The sequence below is a fragment of the Rhinatrema bivittatum genome, chromosome 8, assembly GCF_901001135.1.
Source record: "Rhinatrema bivittatum chromosome 8, aRhiBiv1.1, whole genome shotgun sequence".
Classification (NCBI taxonomy): Eukaryota; Metazoa; Chordata; class Amphibia; order Gymnophiona; family Rhinatrematidae; genus Rhinatrema; species Rhinatrema bivittatum.
Genome location: NC_042622.1, coordinates 133,579,177 through 133,597,376, shown reverse-complemented (window position 1 = coordinate 133,597,376; position 18,200 = coordinate 133,579,177). Strand labels below are relative to the sequence as shown.

At 45.8% G+C, this 18,200-nt stretch overlaps 1 protein-coding gene across 1 annotated transcript in view; it reads left to right on the top strand.

The window, feature by feature from the left end:
- NELFB (negative elongation factor complex member B) overlaps nt 1-18,200 on the top strand; it is a 109,104-nt gene that overhangs the window by 50,787 nt on the left and 40,117 nt on the right. The window contains exons 8-9 of the mRNA XM_029612657.1: nt 9,477-9,572; nt 11,363-11,505. Of these exons, the coding sequence (XP_029468517.1) occupies nt 9,477-9,572; nt 11,363-11,505 (239 nt within the window). The remainder of the gene's footprint in view (nt 1-9,476; nt 9,573-11,362; nt 11,506-18,200) is intronic.

Sequence of the window (18,200 nt, the reverse complement as noted above, 5' to 3'; positions counted from 1 at the left end):
GTGATCTCTTTTATTCGTATTGGTAAGGATTCTGGCTGCAGAGTTCTGTAGCATTTGGAGGGGTTTGATGGATGAATATGGAAGGCCAAAGAGAAGCGAATTGCAATAGTCGACTTTTGATAGAATAATGGCTTGTAGGACCATCCGAAAATCGTTGAAATAAAGAAGAGGCTTCAATTTTTTTAAGACTTGTAACTTATAAAAACAGTCTTTGGTGGTTGTGCTTATGAATTTTTTAAAATTGAGCTGATTGTCTAGCATGATACCTAGATCTCGAACATGTGGTGAGTGATTTAATATGGGAGTGGATGAGTTGAGTAGGTCAGATGGGTTTAGAAGTTTGATGTTGATGTCTTGATTGATGATTAGGATCTCAGTTTTGTTGTTGTTAAGAATGAGGCAAAGGCTGGAGAGAAGATGATTGATCTGTTGCAAACAATTGTTCCAGTGAGCCAAGGTTTTTTGTAAGGATTCTGAGATTGGGATGAGTATCTGGATGTCATCCGCGTAGAGATAGTGAGTTAGGTTTAGTTTAGTAAGTAGATGACATAGAGGTAAGAGGTAAATGTTGAAGAGGGTAGGGGAAAGGGAGGAACCCTGAGGGACCCCCCGGTTGGAAGGGATCGGTTGTGATTCTTTGTTGTTAATCTTTACTTTGAATTGTCTATTTGCTAGGAAGGATTTGAACCAGCTGAAGACTGTTCCTTTAATGCCTATATCTGCCAGACATTTTAATAGAGATGAATGGTTGACAGTGTCAAAGGCTGCAGAGAGATCTAGTAGTATCAAAAGATGTGGTTGTTTTTTGTCCATATTAGATAGAATAGAATCGGTAAGAGAGATAAGGAGAGATTCAGTGCTTAACGATTTCCGAAAGCCATACTGGGAAGATACAAGAATGTTGTTTTCTTCCAAATATTCAGATAGTTGTTTATTGACTATCTTTTCCATAATTTTGGCGATCAATGGCAGATTAGCTATTGGGCGGAAGTTAGCTGGATCTGTGGTTGGAAGGTTAGGTTTTTTAAGTAGAGGTTTGAGAATGGCTAATTTAAGTTGGTCAGGAACTAGACCCTGGGAGAGAGAGCAGTTAATGATGTCTGCAATTGGTTTTGATATGGAGTTTCTTATTGCGATGAGAAGGTTAGTAGGAATTGTGTCTAAGGGATGAGATGACGGTTTCATTTTTTTAAGTATGTTTTCTATCTCAAGTGCTGACGTGGTCTCGAAAGTTTCCAGCGTTGTATTTAGTTGAGGTGAGGTAATGTGAGGGAAAGGGGGATATGAAAAAGATGATGAGAAAGAGATAGTCAGTTTGTCAATTTTATCCTTAAAGTATTCTGCTAGTTCTGATGCTTTGTTGAGTGCTTGATCATCAGGAATGGTAGGAGGTGATGGTTTAGTGAGAGCTGAAACGTAGGAGAAAAGTGCTTTTGAATCAAATATGAAATGATGTATTTTTTTTGAGAAAAAATCTCTCTTTGTTCTCAGTATGGTGATCCTATAAGCATTGAGGGAGGTTTTATAAATAGCTAATGTTGTGGGGGATGGGTTTCTCCTCCAAGTGTGTTCTTTATTTCTTAGCTCTTGTTTAAGCAGCTTCAGTTCTGGGGTGAACCAGGGTTTCCTGTTGTCTGGCGAAGGTTGTACTACTTTTGTGATGGAAGGGCAGGTAATGTCTGCGATCTTTTTGGTGATGTTGCACCATGAGGTGGTGGCTGTAGATGCGTTGGAGAGATCGAGATGTAATAATTCATTAGTGAACTGATTGATGAGAAGGTCTGTAGAACAAGGTTTCCTGAATTGAATAGTGTTTTTTGGGAACGAAAGTGGAGGATGTTGTGAAAGCTTGAAGGTCGTGTTGATGATTTGATGGTCCGACCAAGGGACAGGTGAACATGTGATTGTATTTGTGTTTGAGATGCACTGATTAATGAAAATAAGGTCTAAAGTGTGACCTGCTTTGTGGGTAGGGGCTTTTATAATTTGTGTGAAGCCCATGTAGTTGAGAGCCGAGAGTAGGGTAACACAATTTGGGGATTGTGGTGAAGCATCGACATGTAAGTTGAAATCACCCAGTAAGATGGCAGGTTTGTCTGGGTTGAAGTATTTGGCAGAGATATAAGTTCGGTACTACTAGACGTAACCATTACTAAAAGAAAATATGTATTTTTTTCTGGGGGGTTTTTTCCTTTTTAAACGTGTCTATTTTCTGCTCCCTTCATATTACTTATAATTTTGGTGTGAGTATTGTAGAATTCATAAGGAATGTTTTCCTATTTGGTATAAGTTCTGATATGCACAACTTTTCTAATGCATGTGTACTCTTGTGATAAATATATAAATCTTGAAAATAAAAAATGTATAAAAAAAACACACACACGTTCTTATCTTGGGTCATCATCCTCTGTTTACTATTCCTGACTCAGTTCAGCTTTTGGGTATCACCATTCCAATTTCCATCTGTCCACAACCTGGATGAAATTCTAGATTCCAGTCTCTCCTTGATTCCTGTGATTAAATCCATTGTCAAATTGAGAATGCTTAGGCCCTTAAAACCCATTTTACAACCTGAAAACGTCTGTACTGTACTTCAAGCTCTTCTTGTTCTATCTATTTGTTATTGTAACTCCTTCTACGCTGGGCTTCCACAAAATTCTATTCGTCTGCTTCAAATAATTCAGAACTGTGCTACTTACGTCCTCACGGCACTCCTATTCAAAATCATATTATAACTGTTCTTCAACAGCTCCACTGGGTACCTTTTTCTTCATGTATTAAATGCAAAATTGCAATGTCCATACTTAACTTGCTTTACAACCTTTATTTTCTCATAGATAAGCAGCATGTATTAGCCATGCTGTCTGGGAACTTCCTCCGTGCCACTAGGCGGTGGAGCTCTCAAAACTGAAAACAGAACTTTGCCAGTGAGGAGCACCCGCTTGCATGATGCCGCACTGCCCCAAATCTCCTCAGTCCGTTTTTTTTCCGCACAACTAAGTGCGCTGAGCTCTCTTTTTTCCCCTCAATGTTTAAAGGCAATATCAAATAAATAAATATGAAGAGACACAAAGGAGACAGAACATCCGCTACGAATGACAGGAATTCAATCAAAAACTGATATTGATAGAAGTCAATACTTTTCTCCTCAGTGTTTAAAAAAAAAAAAAAAATCAGAAAAGAGAACAACAAAAAACCCCCCAAAACATCCTCTGAAGCTGTCAAAAGTAGTATCAAGGACTGTCCTTGGGAGAAGTAAATAAATCTTCTCTGCCCCCCCCCCCCCCAGCTACTACGGGATCCTTACCATAGGACCTCTTGGTGGACCTCCCAGTTCGTCCAGGCCAGCGCCAATGAAAGATCTGGGGGCAACAACAAGGAAGCAAAAATGGCACCAATGAAAGATCCAGGAGCAACCATAAAGAATAAAAAATGGCGCTGACAGCGTCGACGCACGATCAATTCATCACCAAGGAGGGCCGAGGCACTGACGCACTGGTCGAATTACAAATGCGTCCGCCAGCACGAAGAAGTGCTGAGGCGTTTGCCGGTGCACCTTCTGGTCAACCGGTGCATTGGGTCGCGCGGGCGAGCGCCAGCATCAAAAGGATGTCCCCGCAGCGCTATGCTATCCTGGGAGCGTCAGAATGAGGGACCCACTCAATGCCGGGTGCTGGAGTGTCATTTTTGCTCGCTGTCTCTGGACAACCATGGCGAATGGGCGTCCCACAGGTTCTTCCACCCCTCAAAAAAAAAAAAAAAAAAAAAAAGGGAGGGACCTTCTCTTCAGCCACTGACATGGTATTGTGCTCGGGAGCCCTTCCATGAAGGCCGGGTGTGGCCTCTGGAGGACGTCCTATTCCCATGGGGCCGGGACGACGATGTGCCGCTGGCTTAGGTATACCCGAGGGGCTCTGCGCCTCGGCTGCAATGTCACCTCGAGTGGACAGGACTCCCCACGCGGTGTCTCCAACCACCAGATGTCGTGTCTTCTCCAGCCGCCTTGGATTATCCTATCCGCGAGAACTGGGTGCCCCTTGGACCCTGCTGAACCACTGGGTGACCGGTCTATCCATTAAGAAATCCATCTCAAGAACATCCTGAAGAGCTGGGCACACGTTCTCGAGGTAGGGACTCAGAAGATCCCTACTCACTCAACAGAGGTTTGAGATCCTTAAAAAAAAAAAAAAAAAAAATTTTTTTAAATAAATTTTTCCTTTCAAAACTCCGGCAGAGTCTACTCTGCGAAACAAGTCCTCAGAGCCCCTTCTGGGGACCGAGGCCCTCTTTTCACAGGGCTCTCGCATTACGTCCATGGAGATCGGGTGCACCAGACTCTAATCCCCTCAAACATTGGTCATTGGGGATAAGCATTTAAAAAAAAAAAAAAAAAAGCAAAAATCTAGCCTCCATCCAATACACACCCGGCAAGGACAATATATTTCTTGACCCCTTCGTTTGGAAATAATCCAATCCGCAATATTGCACACGAGGTTCCAGCAACACATGATTTGTGTGCCATGGTCTTCCATGGATGTTCTCGGTCTCGGGAGCCTCTGTTCCACAGCGCTCGGCTCCTATGGGCACTGGGGGGAATGGGAGAGGCTTCACGATGCTTTCTTCGTTTTATCGACTGAGTTCACCACCAATACCCTTACAGCTAGTCACTGGGCTTCCTTTCAGGGACAACGTGACGTTGATAGGCGAACCTTCCTTGTCCTCACGACACTCTTATTGAAGATAGCCTGACAAAAAAAAAAGTCTCGTTCACCTATGAAGGCGGAAAGTGAGAGACAAGTCTTGTCAGCCCCCTTGGTGAGTTTTCATCAGTCATATTCCCAGGCGACCTTTTCCTATCCAGGTCATTTTAAACAACCATTTTCAGTCCGTAATTCCAACAGGGTCGTCTTCAACCTTTACAATTGCAGAGCAGTGGCATCGCCATCCTATCAGCACATGAATCTTTGTCTCTCAGTGACAGGTTTAAAAAAATAGACTTTTTTTTTTCTGTAATTCAGGTTCTTTGCATCTACACCTGCTATTACGTCGAGACTGCCTGACTCGCTGCGACCACCGGGTGTTTCTACCAGTGTGGTAGGATCAGGTCAGTTATCGACGGGCGTGCCTGATATTACCTCTGTGAGATCCCACCCTCAAAGGCTGTCAAACTCCAAGTTTTCAAAGAAACATTTTTTCTGCCTCAGCTGAGTGGGTCACGATCCTCCCCAAGCCCTCCTGAGGCCTCCCGCTTCCCCCACGTTGACACCGGGGTACACTCTCTAGGCTTCCTTTGTTCCCGCAATTGATCCACCTACACACCGCAATCCGCACTACAGGCTGCTGTTGCGAGAGATCGACAATCTCCTCCCACAATGGTGCGTTCAGTGCCCCTCGCCAGGGATTGTTTCACTAACTTCTTCATTCACTAGAACTACGATAGCCTCAGTCATCTTAGATAGCAACCTTCAATCAATCAGCAGATACCTAACATAGAACGGATTCTCTGCACCAGGGTTTTTTTTTGTCACCACGAGTTCCGTGGTAGCGCTGGCACTGTTGTCGACATGGGATCCAGTCCTGTTTCCTTACCTGAACGATGACTTATGGGTGGACACTGACCAATCCACCCTGCGAACCAATCTTCCCATAACCTTATTCTTGACGGGTCAATCTAGGCTTACTAATCTCTTACGAAAATTCCCATATGCAATCCACCCATATCTTACAGCTCATCAAGGCTCCTTGTGCACATTCAGGACAGAACCTGTCTTCTGAAGTACATGCCCATACAATGCAAGCTGCTTGAACCCAAGAAACCACCACTGGACCTGCGCCTGACAAATCCTTCCCATTCTCGGTCACAGGACACACGACTACATGTGCACCATCCACAGTGGGGTCTAAGGACCCAATGGAGTCAGTTCTTCCATCTTTTCTCCGCTCGATCTCACTCCCTCCCAGCAGGCACAGAGATAATAGTACTGGCCAACCGCATTGTCAATGCCAACGGCCTAGTCTCTCCAATCCCCTCTATCCAGGGTGCTGTGCTTCTACCAGGGGGTGGAGTCCCCCCCCACCCCCTTTTTTCACCCATCTATAGATTTCAGGGTCTGTCGTCCGCTTCACAACCAGCACGACACGTGACTCGCCCGGATCTTTGAGCCCCCGGCTTGCTAGTCGGACATTCGAGCCCACCCCTGTGGGTGCACTCTGGTGATCCATCCGAACAACCTGATTTCCATTTTCTACTTCACCAATGCAGTGCAGTCAGATTCCTACTGCCCTGCAGAACATCTGTAGAAGTCCTCGAATGGGAGAGGAAGCAGATCCATCTACCTGCACCCTGCTTCCTGCCCATAACTAATAACTTCAGGGCATACAAAAAAAAAACAACATATTTGTTTTCCACACTTGAAATCTCGGCCTTTTCCTCACGACTGAGCAGAACAATATACTCTATCTTGTTTACAGGCAGTGCCTCACTTCACGCCAGCTACCACAGGTTGTATTCATCATAGACTGAAAGGAAGTCACTCCCATGAACAGCCTTCCCTGCACAGTCCAGCGCCACATCGCAGATACCGCGAACCACATTTCCTAGTTCAGGTATCGGTGGCCAACCGATACCCCTGTGAAGCAACCCACATCTCCTCACCCAAGCGGTGATTTCTTATTCCACCTGCTTCACTCATCTCTAGATTGCACTAATCTAATCCCAGATCCAGGATTTTTCTCCTCAGCATGGGATTCTTCTGATCTCCTTCCAAGACACACTCTGCTCGTATCAACTGCTGGCGGGGCGAAAAATGTTGCATCTTCGCGTGCTCAGCGTAGCGTAAACCCGCTCACCTGCCCGCCATGACGTCTCAGGGAGTTCCTCCATCTCCTCGGCTGGAACCCTCTGGCCAGTTTCAGTCTGGAGCCAATCTCTGAACCCCGCTCGCCTCCAGATTCACGTCAAGAATTCTGGAAATTCATGCTCCCATTGGAAGAACTGCCAGACACTTGTCATCTAATGTTCCTCGCCTGGAAGCTACACGTTTCGGTCGCCCTCACCTCCTTCAGATGCAAGGTTAAGCTGTGTATGCATCCCTCTTGTTTTGTTTTGTTTTTTTTCTAAAACCTTAAGCCTACCAAAATGAGCTTAAGCTTCGTATACTATGTGTAACCAAACTATCTCTTCTTGCGACGTCGCACTCCTTCTGACTACGGGGTCCTACAGCTCTCTGTCTCCTTTGCCCGAATGCCCAGGATGCCCAGTTTTCTTTTTCCCGTTCTTGTACTAGTCCTCGAGCTGCATTCTTTTCTGCTACCGACAGTGTTCACAAACCCTGTCCGCTACATGTGACATGCTCCACATCCTTACTGTATCTGCTTCTCTGGATCATCTCCATGTTGGAGCTATCCTGGCACTTTACAACATAGCCCCAGGGTCCTCGCTATAGCTACTCACCATGCCGGCAGACGGCAGGTGATGCACACGTGAGAAACAATTCTTGGATAACACACATCTGCACGTAGCGACAGCAACATCATAAAAACTGTCCGCCTATTGTCTGTCTTGAGCGCATTTTTCCTCTTTTTATCATGAACACATGATATTGGCTATATGCGCTCCATACTTCAGCTAGGGACTCCCAGACAGCAGGCTAATTCATGCTGCTTATCTGCAAGAAAAGAGCAAGAAAAGAGCAAGCAAGCAATGGTAACATGGAATAGACTTAGTTTTTGGGTACTTGCCAGGTTCTTATGGCCTGGATTGGCCACTGTTGGAAACAGGATGCTGGGCTTGATGGACCCTTGGTCTGACCCAGTATGGCATTTTCTTATGTTCTTAAGCTTGCTCACCGTAAACGGTGTTTTCCGTAGATAGCAAATGAATTAGCCATGCTGATCCTCCCACCTCCCCGGACAGTTCTTTTATCTTTGTATCTCGTCTTTTTTTGATACAGACTGAGGAGATTTGGGGCAGTGCGGGATCATGCAAGCGTGCATTCCTCACTGGCAACGTTCTGTTTTCAGCTTTCAGAGCTCCGCCACCTAGTGGCACGGAGGACGTTCCCAGTAGCATGGCTAATTCATCTGCTATCTACGGAAAACACCGTTTACAGTGAGCAAACTTGCTCTTCCCTCTGGATTAGCTTTATTCTATGTATTCACAGTCCTGCACGGATTCTGTGTTCCTCCAGTCAGTTTCTTCTTGATGTCTACCCCCCCCCCCCCCACCCCCACCCCACCCAGAGTGCTTGTTTGGGCTCCACATGTGAACAGCCCTATCCTCTAGAGCTCCCACCCTGTTTCACTGCGACTCATACACGTCTCTAAATTATTTTTAAAAATCACTAAAAATCTTTTCCATGAAGCCTTTTTAGTAGTGATGTCCTCCTCTCTCCCCTCAGCCTTTAAGTGAGGCAGAGATGTGATTGGGCTGGCAAGGTTGCAACAGATGGAGTATGTTCAGAAGCTACTTAGATGGAAAAATTCTAACTTATCCGGATAAGCAGCGGCATTTATCCGGACAAGTTCCAGCTTATCTGGCTAAGTAGCAGAAGGCTCTACTTAGCTGGAAAAGTCTGGAAAGCACTACTTGTCCATCTGTGTAGCCCTTTTCAGTCTTATCCATCTATGTAAGATAGCTGGTTAAGTCTAAATGCAGGAGTTATCTGGCTATCTGATTTAGCCACATATGTGGCATTTTTAGACTTATCCAGCTAAGTAAGATAGCCAGATAAGCCTGAAAAGCATTACTTATATAAGTCCGAACTTACATGGCACAGTTTTAATCTATAGAAGCATGTCTGTACCCGTATATACTCATATTTTATAATGTGCGCATATCGTTTGCATGCAGGTTATAAAATACTGTAGCAATTTTGCATGCACTCATATCTTGAGTTTTAGCTTCATAAGTAGATTATTGCGACTGTGTATTTGTGTATACATATATAGAAAATATACTTTAACTAATTTTATTTCATAAAACCAAATTCTAATAGTTCTAATTTGGTATGTAAGTCTAATAAACAGGAGATAAGAATTATCTGTAAGGATACTTGTTACTTTTGCTTTTTGAACAACCAGTGATGTACATTTAAAACCAGACACAACTTATTTAAGGGATAATTCAATTAAAATAAGAAAATCTTCTCACTTTCTTAATATTTGCTAATTGACATTAAAAGAAATTTCAAACAGCTGCATGCGCACCCGTGTGTGTGTGTGTGTGTGTGTGAGAGAAATATAAAGAAAGACGGTAAAACCTGTACTGTGAATCAGGAATGAGATGGACTGGCAGAGCTACATTGGCACATAGAACTGGAATAGCAGTGTGAGAGGCAGAGGTATCTTGAATAGCAGTGGAGAAATCTGTTCCTTTCTAAATGACAAACATTTATCAGGAAAAAAATGAATTTCAGACGACATGGTTTTAATACAACTCTGCCAGTGAATGTTTTCTTCCTTCTCTGAATATGTAGGATAGCACCGACCTGCTGCTTTTGCTGCGAATGCTGTCCCTGGGTCAGGGAGCTTGGGACATGATTGACAGCCAGGTCTTCAGGGAGCCTAAAATGGTGCGTAAAATTGGGTAGAAGTCATTCTGTTAGGGAGTAGGTGTCTTCAAATAATACACCGGAAAACTGTGTCACAAACTGTAGTTCAAAACTTGGAGCCGGCTCTTCCATTAAGCAAACTAGGTAATCGTCTAGAGCACAGCAGTTTTGTGTGTGGTACCAGGGGCTTCCCTATGCATGAGCGCACAGGGCTCTACCCCAGTGCCTCTATTGGTCAGTACCCCAAATCTAGGGCAGTAGCCCTCCCTTTTCAGATGGTATGTAGGGAACAGAAGGGGAAGGGGCAAGCCTGGAGTAGACAAAGCACAGACTACAGAAAAGAAGAATTACTCTGCTCTTAATCCAGCCCCTTTCCTCCCCTCTTCTCGCCCCCTTCCCTTCCTGTCGTGCAGGGAACAGGAAGGGATGGGGTAAGACTCGAGTGGACAGAGCACAGCAAAGAAGAGCCACTCTCTATACCAGCTCTCCTCTCTTGTCTTGCAAAGAACAGGAGGCGAGAGGGTGAGGATGGAATAGATAAGAGTTAAATTTTTTGTCTGCATATTTGGTATGGATTTCTTTTATTTTATAAATTATGAATTTCATGACAGATGGCATATTTTTCAGAAATTTTATGAATTTCTTACCAATAGCATATGTTTCAAAAATGTCAGTGTCTGAATATTTTTATTGTGTGTGTATACATATACATTAAATATTAATATTTAAAAGTATGGGGCAATTTTCAAAACTGTTTTGGTGCAAAGTGTCGATGTGGGTATTTTTATCAGCATTACAGTGGTTCTCAAAGAAAAAGTACAAGCATACTTTCCCTTTGAACCCAGCATTCTTTTATGTGCATATAGGGTAGACAATTTTCAAAAATCCCTTTTACCTGGCTAAATTGGTATTTAAGAAAAAATGAGAACACTAACCACAATAGAAAGAGTATTACCGCAATATTGCATCAGTTTAGAACTGGAAACAATATGTGTATTTTTTAGTTTTTTATCTAGATATATATAGAGAGAGAGAGAGAGTGAGAGAGATATCAATCATGACTTCAACAGTTCTAAATTGATGCAATATTGCGGTAATACTCTTTCTATTGTGGTTAGTGTTCCCCTTTTTTCTTAGATTACTATACGAGCTTTGGGAACGTACGCTCTTTTTTTTTTTTTTTTTTTTTACTAAATTGGTATTTACACATACAAATGGCTTTTAAAAATTGTTTTCCCATTTGTTTTACAGGATTGTTCTGGGAGAGGTGATGAAGTCATGATTGTTGCATTTAATTATCAAAATCTTAGGGGGAGAAAAAAGGGAGGGGTTGGTCTTTGAGTCTGAAAGTTAATGGGGTGAGGAGGGGTGCAAGACTGAAGGTTTACCCAGGGAGCCTAACACCTTTGCACCAGCCCTATCAAAATCTATTTTCTGATAGGCAAGTTTATACAAATTGCATGATTAGGGTATAAATGAGGTATTTGATGTGTTGGTGTTCTGAATGTAACATCCTTTCTCTTCGCCATCATTTGCCAGTAACTTCATGGCCTATAGTAGATTTTCTTCAACTTGTTTTGGTGAAGCTGTGATATATATGTTGCTCTTTCTGACCCTCTCATAGTTTTGCACAAAAAGAATATAGTCTAAATCTGAAAGCAGAATACCTTGGAATGGAGAGAATCCTGATTGCACAGAGGATTATTTTAAAAGTTGTAATAGTAACACAAGCTGGTGTACACTGTTGTTCCTAGGATGGCATTGAAAATTCACTGATGGATTTCATTCCCTTTTTCTGTGCCTGCATAAAGGAACCAGAGTTGATTACCAGATTCCTGCCGCTGCTGTTGTCCTTTGTGGTAGACGATTACACATTCACTGTGGACCAGAAGTTGCCATCAGAAGAAAAGGCAGTAGTCTCGTACCCCAACATCCTACCGGAGGTCTTTACCAAGTATGTCAGAACATATTTATTTATTTATTTTAAATTCTTATATACCGACATTCCTGTAAAGTATACAGATCATACCGGTTTACAGTACACCCGAACTGTCATGTGGAAGCGATACAAGGAACATATTTGGTATGGGTTACAACTTAAAATGATCAAGTAATTGAGCAGTCTTGATGAAATACAGTTACACTGATAAGTCTAATTGTCATTGTACAGTCAGTCGTAAACTAGAATGATGTTATTTAAAGCATTATTTTAATTTAAAAAATACATGCAAGATGTGTTATCAGTAATACCTCAGTAAAGTGACAATCTTGTGGGTTATAAGGAACTGCAAAAGGATATGTCTATAGAAGGCACTTGGATTAATTATTGCTCTAATACTGGATCACTATGTCTAGCTGTATTAATTTCAGAAATTGATCAGTGATTATATTGCTAAAAAAAAAAAAATCTGTCCTATTCCCTGTACATACCCGGATCAGTCCAGACCATGGGTTGAGCCTCCTGTCCAGCAGATGGAGACAGACCAAAACTGTAAGGGTATCCTATATCAGGACAGAGCCTACCCTGTAACCCTTCAGTATTCGTCTGTCTCCAGCAGATGCGACAGCTCACCCTTCAGTTCTCTGTTTATTATTTCTTAGCCTCTTCTGTGGGGTTTTTTTCTGTTGTCATTAGCTCAGGATCAAGCAAGTATTGTTTTATATTGCCAATTCCATTTAAAAAAAAGAAAAGTTTGTTGGTAACCTTGGACTCTGTCTTTCTGTTTTCTAGGAGACAGCTCTGTCTCCTTGCTCTTGGGGGGCCTAGGGGGGCTTGGCCCCTTGTTGGGAAATAGCCTAGGCTCCTATTCCCGGTGTTCTTCGGCTGTAGGGCGATACTGGTGGTCAGTCACGCCCCCTAAATAGCCTCTCTCTCTCTGTCCTGGGATGTTTTTCCCCAGTGCTGCCAGCAGGGAGGAATTTCCCCTGCACTGCTCTATATATATAAAAAAAAAAAAAATTTTTAAAGAGATTAGTCAGGGTCACGATCCGGCAGCTGAGATTGAGACACAGGAGGGTGCAGGGTTCGTTCTCCTGCTCCCGTTCCCTCATACGCTGCAGCTCTGCTGCTTCTGTCAGGGTGTCCTGCCTAATGCCGTGGTCTAATATTTGTTTGGCCTACGGAGAGCCCTTGATCAGGCTCTCTCGCGAAAATCTATGCTCTGGTTGTCTGCCGGGAGGGGAGGGCCCCTTCTCGGCAGCGCTCATATCTACTCCCCGGGGTAGGTGGCTGAAGCGCATGGCCAGATAGGCCATTCCCGGGTTGGCAAACCGTGGGAACGGCGGACGTTTTGGGGATCCCTGCAGCTGATGATACCGGGCTGCAGGACGCAGAGGAGCAGGATTTAATTCTTTCACCCCCCGATCTGAGCCCCGAGCCCTGTCCTGAAGAAGGTAATGACCCCCCCCCCCCCCCCCCATTCCCTCCCCCTCCCCACGCCGTGGCTTCCCGACCTCGTTTTTCATCCAAATTTGTATTGCTTATGCACAAATCTTACCTTGCTAGCTTGGTTGAGGAGGCAGACCCTCCTCCAGGTCCCCCATCCCACCCCCGCGGCTCCGGATATACAGGAGCCTATCCGGGTGTGGGTGGTCCCGGGGCCCCCCCCCCCCCCCCCCCCCCCCCCCGGATCCTCCTGCTCCTCTGGCGATACCGGATCCATAACCTGACGAGCAGTTATCAGAGATGCTCCCCCCTCTAGAGGGGGATGACCCCCGAGTCCTACGCTTATTTCAGAGGGAGGAGCTCTATCCTCTTATTCCTTTTGTTATTCAGGAGCTGGGTATTGACACTCAGACAGTGGATGCGCTCACGGCCGCGATGCCGGCCTGCATGGACCGAGTCCTGGTGGGACTTAGGGCTCTTCCGCGCACCTTCCCATTTCATCCCAAGCACAAGCTGATGCTCCTAAGGGAATGGGAAGCTCCCGACACGGGGCTGCGAGTGGGATGGGCTATGGATAAGCTTTACCGCTTACCAGAGGAGTGTCTGGACATGCTGAAAATTCCTGAGGTGGATTCTTCAGTGATGGCTGTCACTAAGCACACCACCATCCCTGTGGTGGGTGCTACGGCCCTGAACGACGTTCAACACCAAAAGCTGGAATTCTGTCTAAAGTGTATCTTCGAATCCTTGGCCTTGGGAGTTCGGGCGTCGATCTGCAGCAGTCTCATGCAGCGGGCAAGTCTTAGGTGGGTCCAACAATTGCTCAGCACCCAGGACCTCCCGTCTGCAGAGGCAGAGCAGGCTAAAAGATTGGAAGGTGCTATAGCGTATGGGGCGGATGCCCTTTACAACTTGTTCCGCGTGTAGGCGAAGGTGATGGCTTCCGCGGTCTCGGCCAGACGGCTACTCTGGCTCCGGAATTCGTTGGCCAACTCCTCTTCCAAGGCACAGTTGGGCATGCTTCCTTTTAAGGGCAAGTTGCTTTTTGGCGAGGACCTGGAGAAGCTTATTAAATCCTTGGGTGAAAACAAGGTACACAAGCTGCCTGAGGACTGTCCAAAACAGCCTAGAGCCTTCTTCCCGGCTCGTACCCGTTTCTGGAATCAACAGAGTTATAATGCTCGGGCAAGAGGGTCTTTCTCTAGGGGAAACTCCTCCAGGTCTCAGTCCTTTTGAGGCCATTGCGCCTTCCGAGATGGCCTCCCGCAGCGCGCCACTACCAAGCCCGCCTCCTAATGAGATTCGGCAGGCCCATTCCTCCGTTCCAAACTTAGGTGGTCGTTTATCTCTCTTCCTCGAGGAATGGGCCAAAGTCATGTCGGATCAGTGGGTCCTCGAAATAATCGAGAACGGCTACGCTTTAGACTTGCTCGAGACCTACCGGATCTACACATAGTCTTTCCTTGCGGACTTCAGAAGCGAGCTGCCGTATCTCAGACTCTCTCCAGACTGCTCGGACTGGGGGCCATAGTCCCAGTCCCCACAGAGGAACAAGGCGCTGGCCAATTTTCCATCTACTTCGTGGTACCGAAAAAGGACGGTTCCTTCCGCCCCATTTTGGACCTCAAGCGAGTCAAGCGAGCTCTCAAGGTGCCTCATTTTCGGATGGAGACCCTGAGGTCGGTAATAGTGGCTGTTCACCCCGGCGAATATCTGGCCTCCCTAGACTTGACGGAGGCCTACCTACACATTCCGATCCGGGCCGAGCATCAGAGGTATCTCTGCTTCGACATCTTGGGCCAACAGTTTGTTTCGAGCCCTGCCCTTCGGTCTCGCCACAGTACCGCACACGTTTTCCAAAGTCGTGGTGGTGGCGGCCGCGCTTCGACAGGAAGGAGTTCTGGTGCATCCTTATCTGGACGATTGGCTAGTGCGAGCCAAGTCAGAATCTCTTTGCAAGCTAGCAGTCGACAGAGTTCTAGCTCTGCTTACTTTGCTGGGATGGATAATCAACCTTCCCAAGAGCCATCTGCAGCCTTCCCAAGTGTTGGAATTCCTGGGGGCTCGCTTCGATACCTGAGTAGGCAAAGTATTCCTTCCGGACGTTCGGGCGTTCAAGCTGATGGACCAGGTCCGATATTTCCTCCTCATGCCTCTCCCTACGGCCTGGGATTATCTCCAGGTGCTGGGGAACATGGCCTCCACTATCGACCTGGTCCCCTGGGCTTTTGCGCATATGCGTCCATTACAGAAAGCTTTGCTATCCCGTTGGAAGCTGGTCTCGGAACAGTTTCAGATGTCCCTTCTGCTCTCCGACTCTACCATCTACCATGCAGTGGTGGCTCTCGCTCCGGCACCTCCTGAAGGGCATATCTTTACAGATGCTGCAATGGATAGTAGTAACAACGGATGCCAGCCTCTCTGGCTGGGGAGCGGTTTGCCAGTCGCAATCTTTTCAGGGCCGGTGGTGCCCGGTACTATCCCACTGGCACATCAGTTGTCTGGAGGCCCGAGCGGTCCATCTGGCTCTCAAGGCCTTTCTCCCGCTGATTCGCCACAGGGCGGTGCATGTGCTCTCGGACAATTCCACCACGGTGGCTTACATCAATTGTCAAGGGGGCACCAGGAGTCGCCTGGTGGCACTGGAGGCCAGCAAGCTCTTTGCTTGGGTGGAACGTCACCTGGCGCGACTGGCCGCTTCTCACATAGCGGGCAAGGACAATGTGCAGGCCGATTTTTTTTTTTTTTTTTTTTTTTTTTTTTTTTTTTTTTTAAAGTTGACAGCATCTCGATCCCGGCAAGTGGGAGTTGTCCGCCAAGGTGATGAAACTGATTGTTTGCAGGTGGGGACCTCCTCGCATGGATTTGATGGCGACCTTGGGCAATGCCCAAGCTCCCCAGTTCTTCAGCCGCTGGAGGGAACACTGCGCAGAAGGGGTGGATGCCCTAGTCCTCCCTTGGCCCAGTGACATTCTCCTCTACATGTTCCCCCCCCTGGCCCTTGGTGGGAAAGGTCCTCAGAAGAATAGAACTCCACAGGGGTCCGGTCGTTCTTGTAGCTCCCGGATGGCCACACAGACCGTGGTTTGCGGATCTAGTGAATCTGGCAACAGACGGCTCTCTTCGTCTCGGTCATCTTCCTCATCTTCTCAGACAAGGTCCAGTATTTTTCGATCAGGCGGATCACTTCTGTCTAGTGGCTTGGCTTTTTAACGGCGGAGATTGAGAAAGAAGGGATAAGAGGAGGAGGTTATATCCACTCTACTGCAACCCGTAAGACTTCTACTTCGCTTGCCTATGTCCGGGTTTGGAAGGTCTTCAAAATGGTTTGCGCAAAGGAGTTTACCTTGGGACTCACTTCATTTGAATCAATGTGCTTGCAAGCAGACAAAGTGGGTAAGCACATTTCACAAATCTATGGGATGATAGTAGGTACTTTTATCATTACAGGCCTCCCATATTGTTGCTTGGGAAAGGGACCTCCAAGAGATTTGGTCGGTGGAGGATTGGAAGAGAATTACTCATCAATTGGGAAAGGGCCTCATCTCTTCTCAACATATAGAAAACAGTTATAAAATGCTTTATCGGTGGTATTTGACTCCAGACCGTATCCGCCATATACAACCCAATACATCTGGCCTCTGTTGGAAATTGTCATTTTCCAGTTACATTTATTCACATGTGGTGGGAATGTTCCAAAGTACAACCATTGTGACTGGCTATATCACACTGGCTAACTTCCATACTTGGTAGGGAGGTATCACTTTCACCGTCTCAAGCATTGCTGAATAATGACCTCACAGGCCATTCGAAATTTCATAATGCCTTTATTAAGTATGTAGTGACAGCCACGAGATGTGTCTTAGCTCGATTCTGGAAGGATTCTCAGATTCCTGACATCCAGGAGATTAAAAAAAACATGTTTTTCATATGCATACATTAGGGAAAATTACAGCTCATAAACACAAGAACATTTCTAAATTTACTAAAATATGGGAGGGTTATGAAAAATGGCTATCTCAAAATCCTTATGGATGTTGATAGCTTTGACTAATGTATACCCGGATACCCTCGCTAATATAGGTTTATATTGAGACCCACTGATCATATTATACAAGGATCTCTCTTTCATCATTCTGCAACTAATCCCATTAAGACAATGGAACGATTCACCATGTCCTACTATTTTACTATTATATATATATTGCTGGGGGGGGGATGGGGAGAAGGTTTGGAAATGATTTCTACTTATAATATTGGTATAGCTTTATTTTGATAGACTTTGGAATTTGCACATGTCTTCATTGACTATTGCATTTTTGAATGGATATGGTGCCCTTGATGTGTGTACTGTTTGTCAGCTGCCAATAAAGAAAAATTTACAAATGGGAAAAAAAAAAAAAAGGTTTGCGCAGAATCGGGGGTATCGGTCCACTCTGCCCCGATCTCCTTGGTTCTTTCCTTCTTCCAGAAGGGCCTCTCCAAGGGTCTGTCTCTCAGTTCCTTACGCGTCCAAGTGTCCACCCTCGGCTCCCTCCTCGGTAGTGTGGAAGGTCACCCGGTAGCGTCTCACTTGGATGTGGTCCGTTTTCTCAAAGGTGTCAAGCATTTGAAGCCGCCCGTCTGAGCCACTTGTCCTTCGTGGAGTCTTAACTTGGTTCTTCGGGCTCTCTGTGGGGCTCCCTTTGAACCTCTCCGTCGGGCTGCCCTTAAGGACGTGACGCTCAAGACTGTTTTCTTGGTCTCTATATGCTCTGCCCAGGCGAGTGTCTGAGATCCAGGCGTTGTCTTGCCGAGAGCCCTTTCTATGTTTTTCTGATTCGGGTGTTTCCCTTAAGACTGTACCTTCCTTCTTGCCAAAGGTTGTTTCCTCCTTCCATGACAACCAGTCGGTGGAACTCCCTGCATTTTCTGCTGCGGATCCTGCCGGACATGACCTTCGCCGTCTGGATGTTAAACGCGTCCTTTTGCGTTACCTTCAGGTCACGAATGAATTTCGGGTCTCCGACCACCTCTTTGTCCTCTGGAGTGCCCAAATAGGGGCAGTCAGGCTTCGAAGACCACAATCGCTCAGTTAAAGGAGGCAATTTCGTCGGCCTATATCTGCCACGGCCGAATGATTCCGGAGAGCCTGAAGGCTCATTCGTTGCAGTCTCAGGCCACCTCCTGGGTGGAGAGTCAATCTGTTTCTCCCCAGGAAATATGCACGGCGGTGACATGGAAATCTCTGCATACATTCGCTCGGCATTACCGCCTTAATGTAC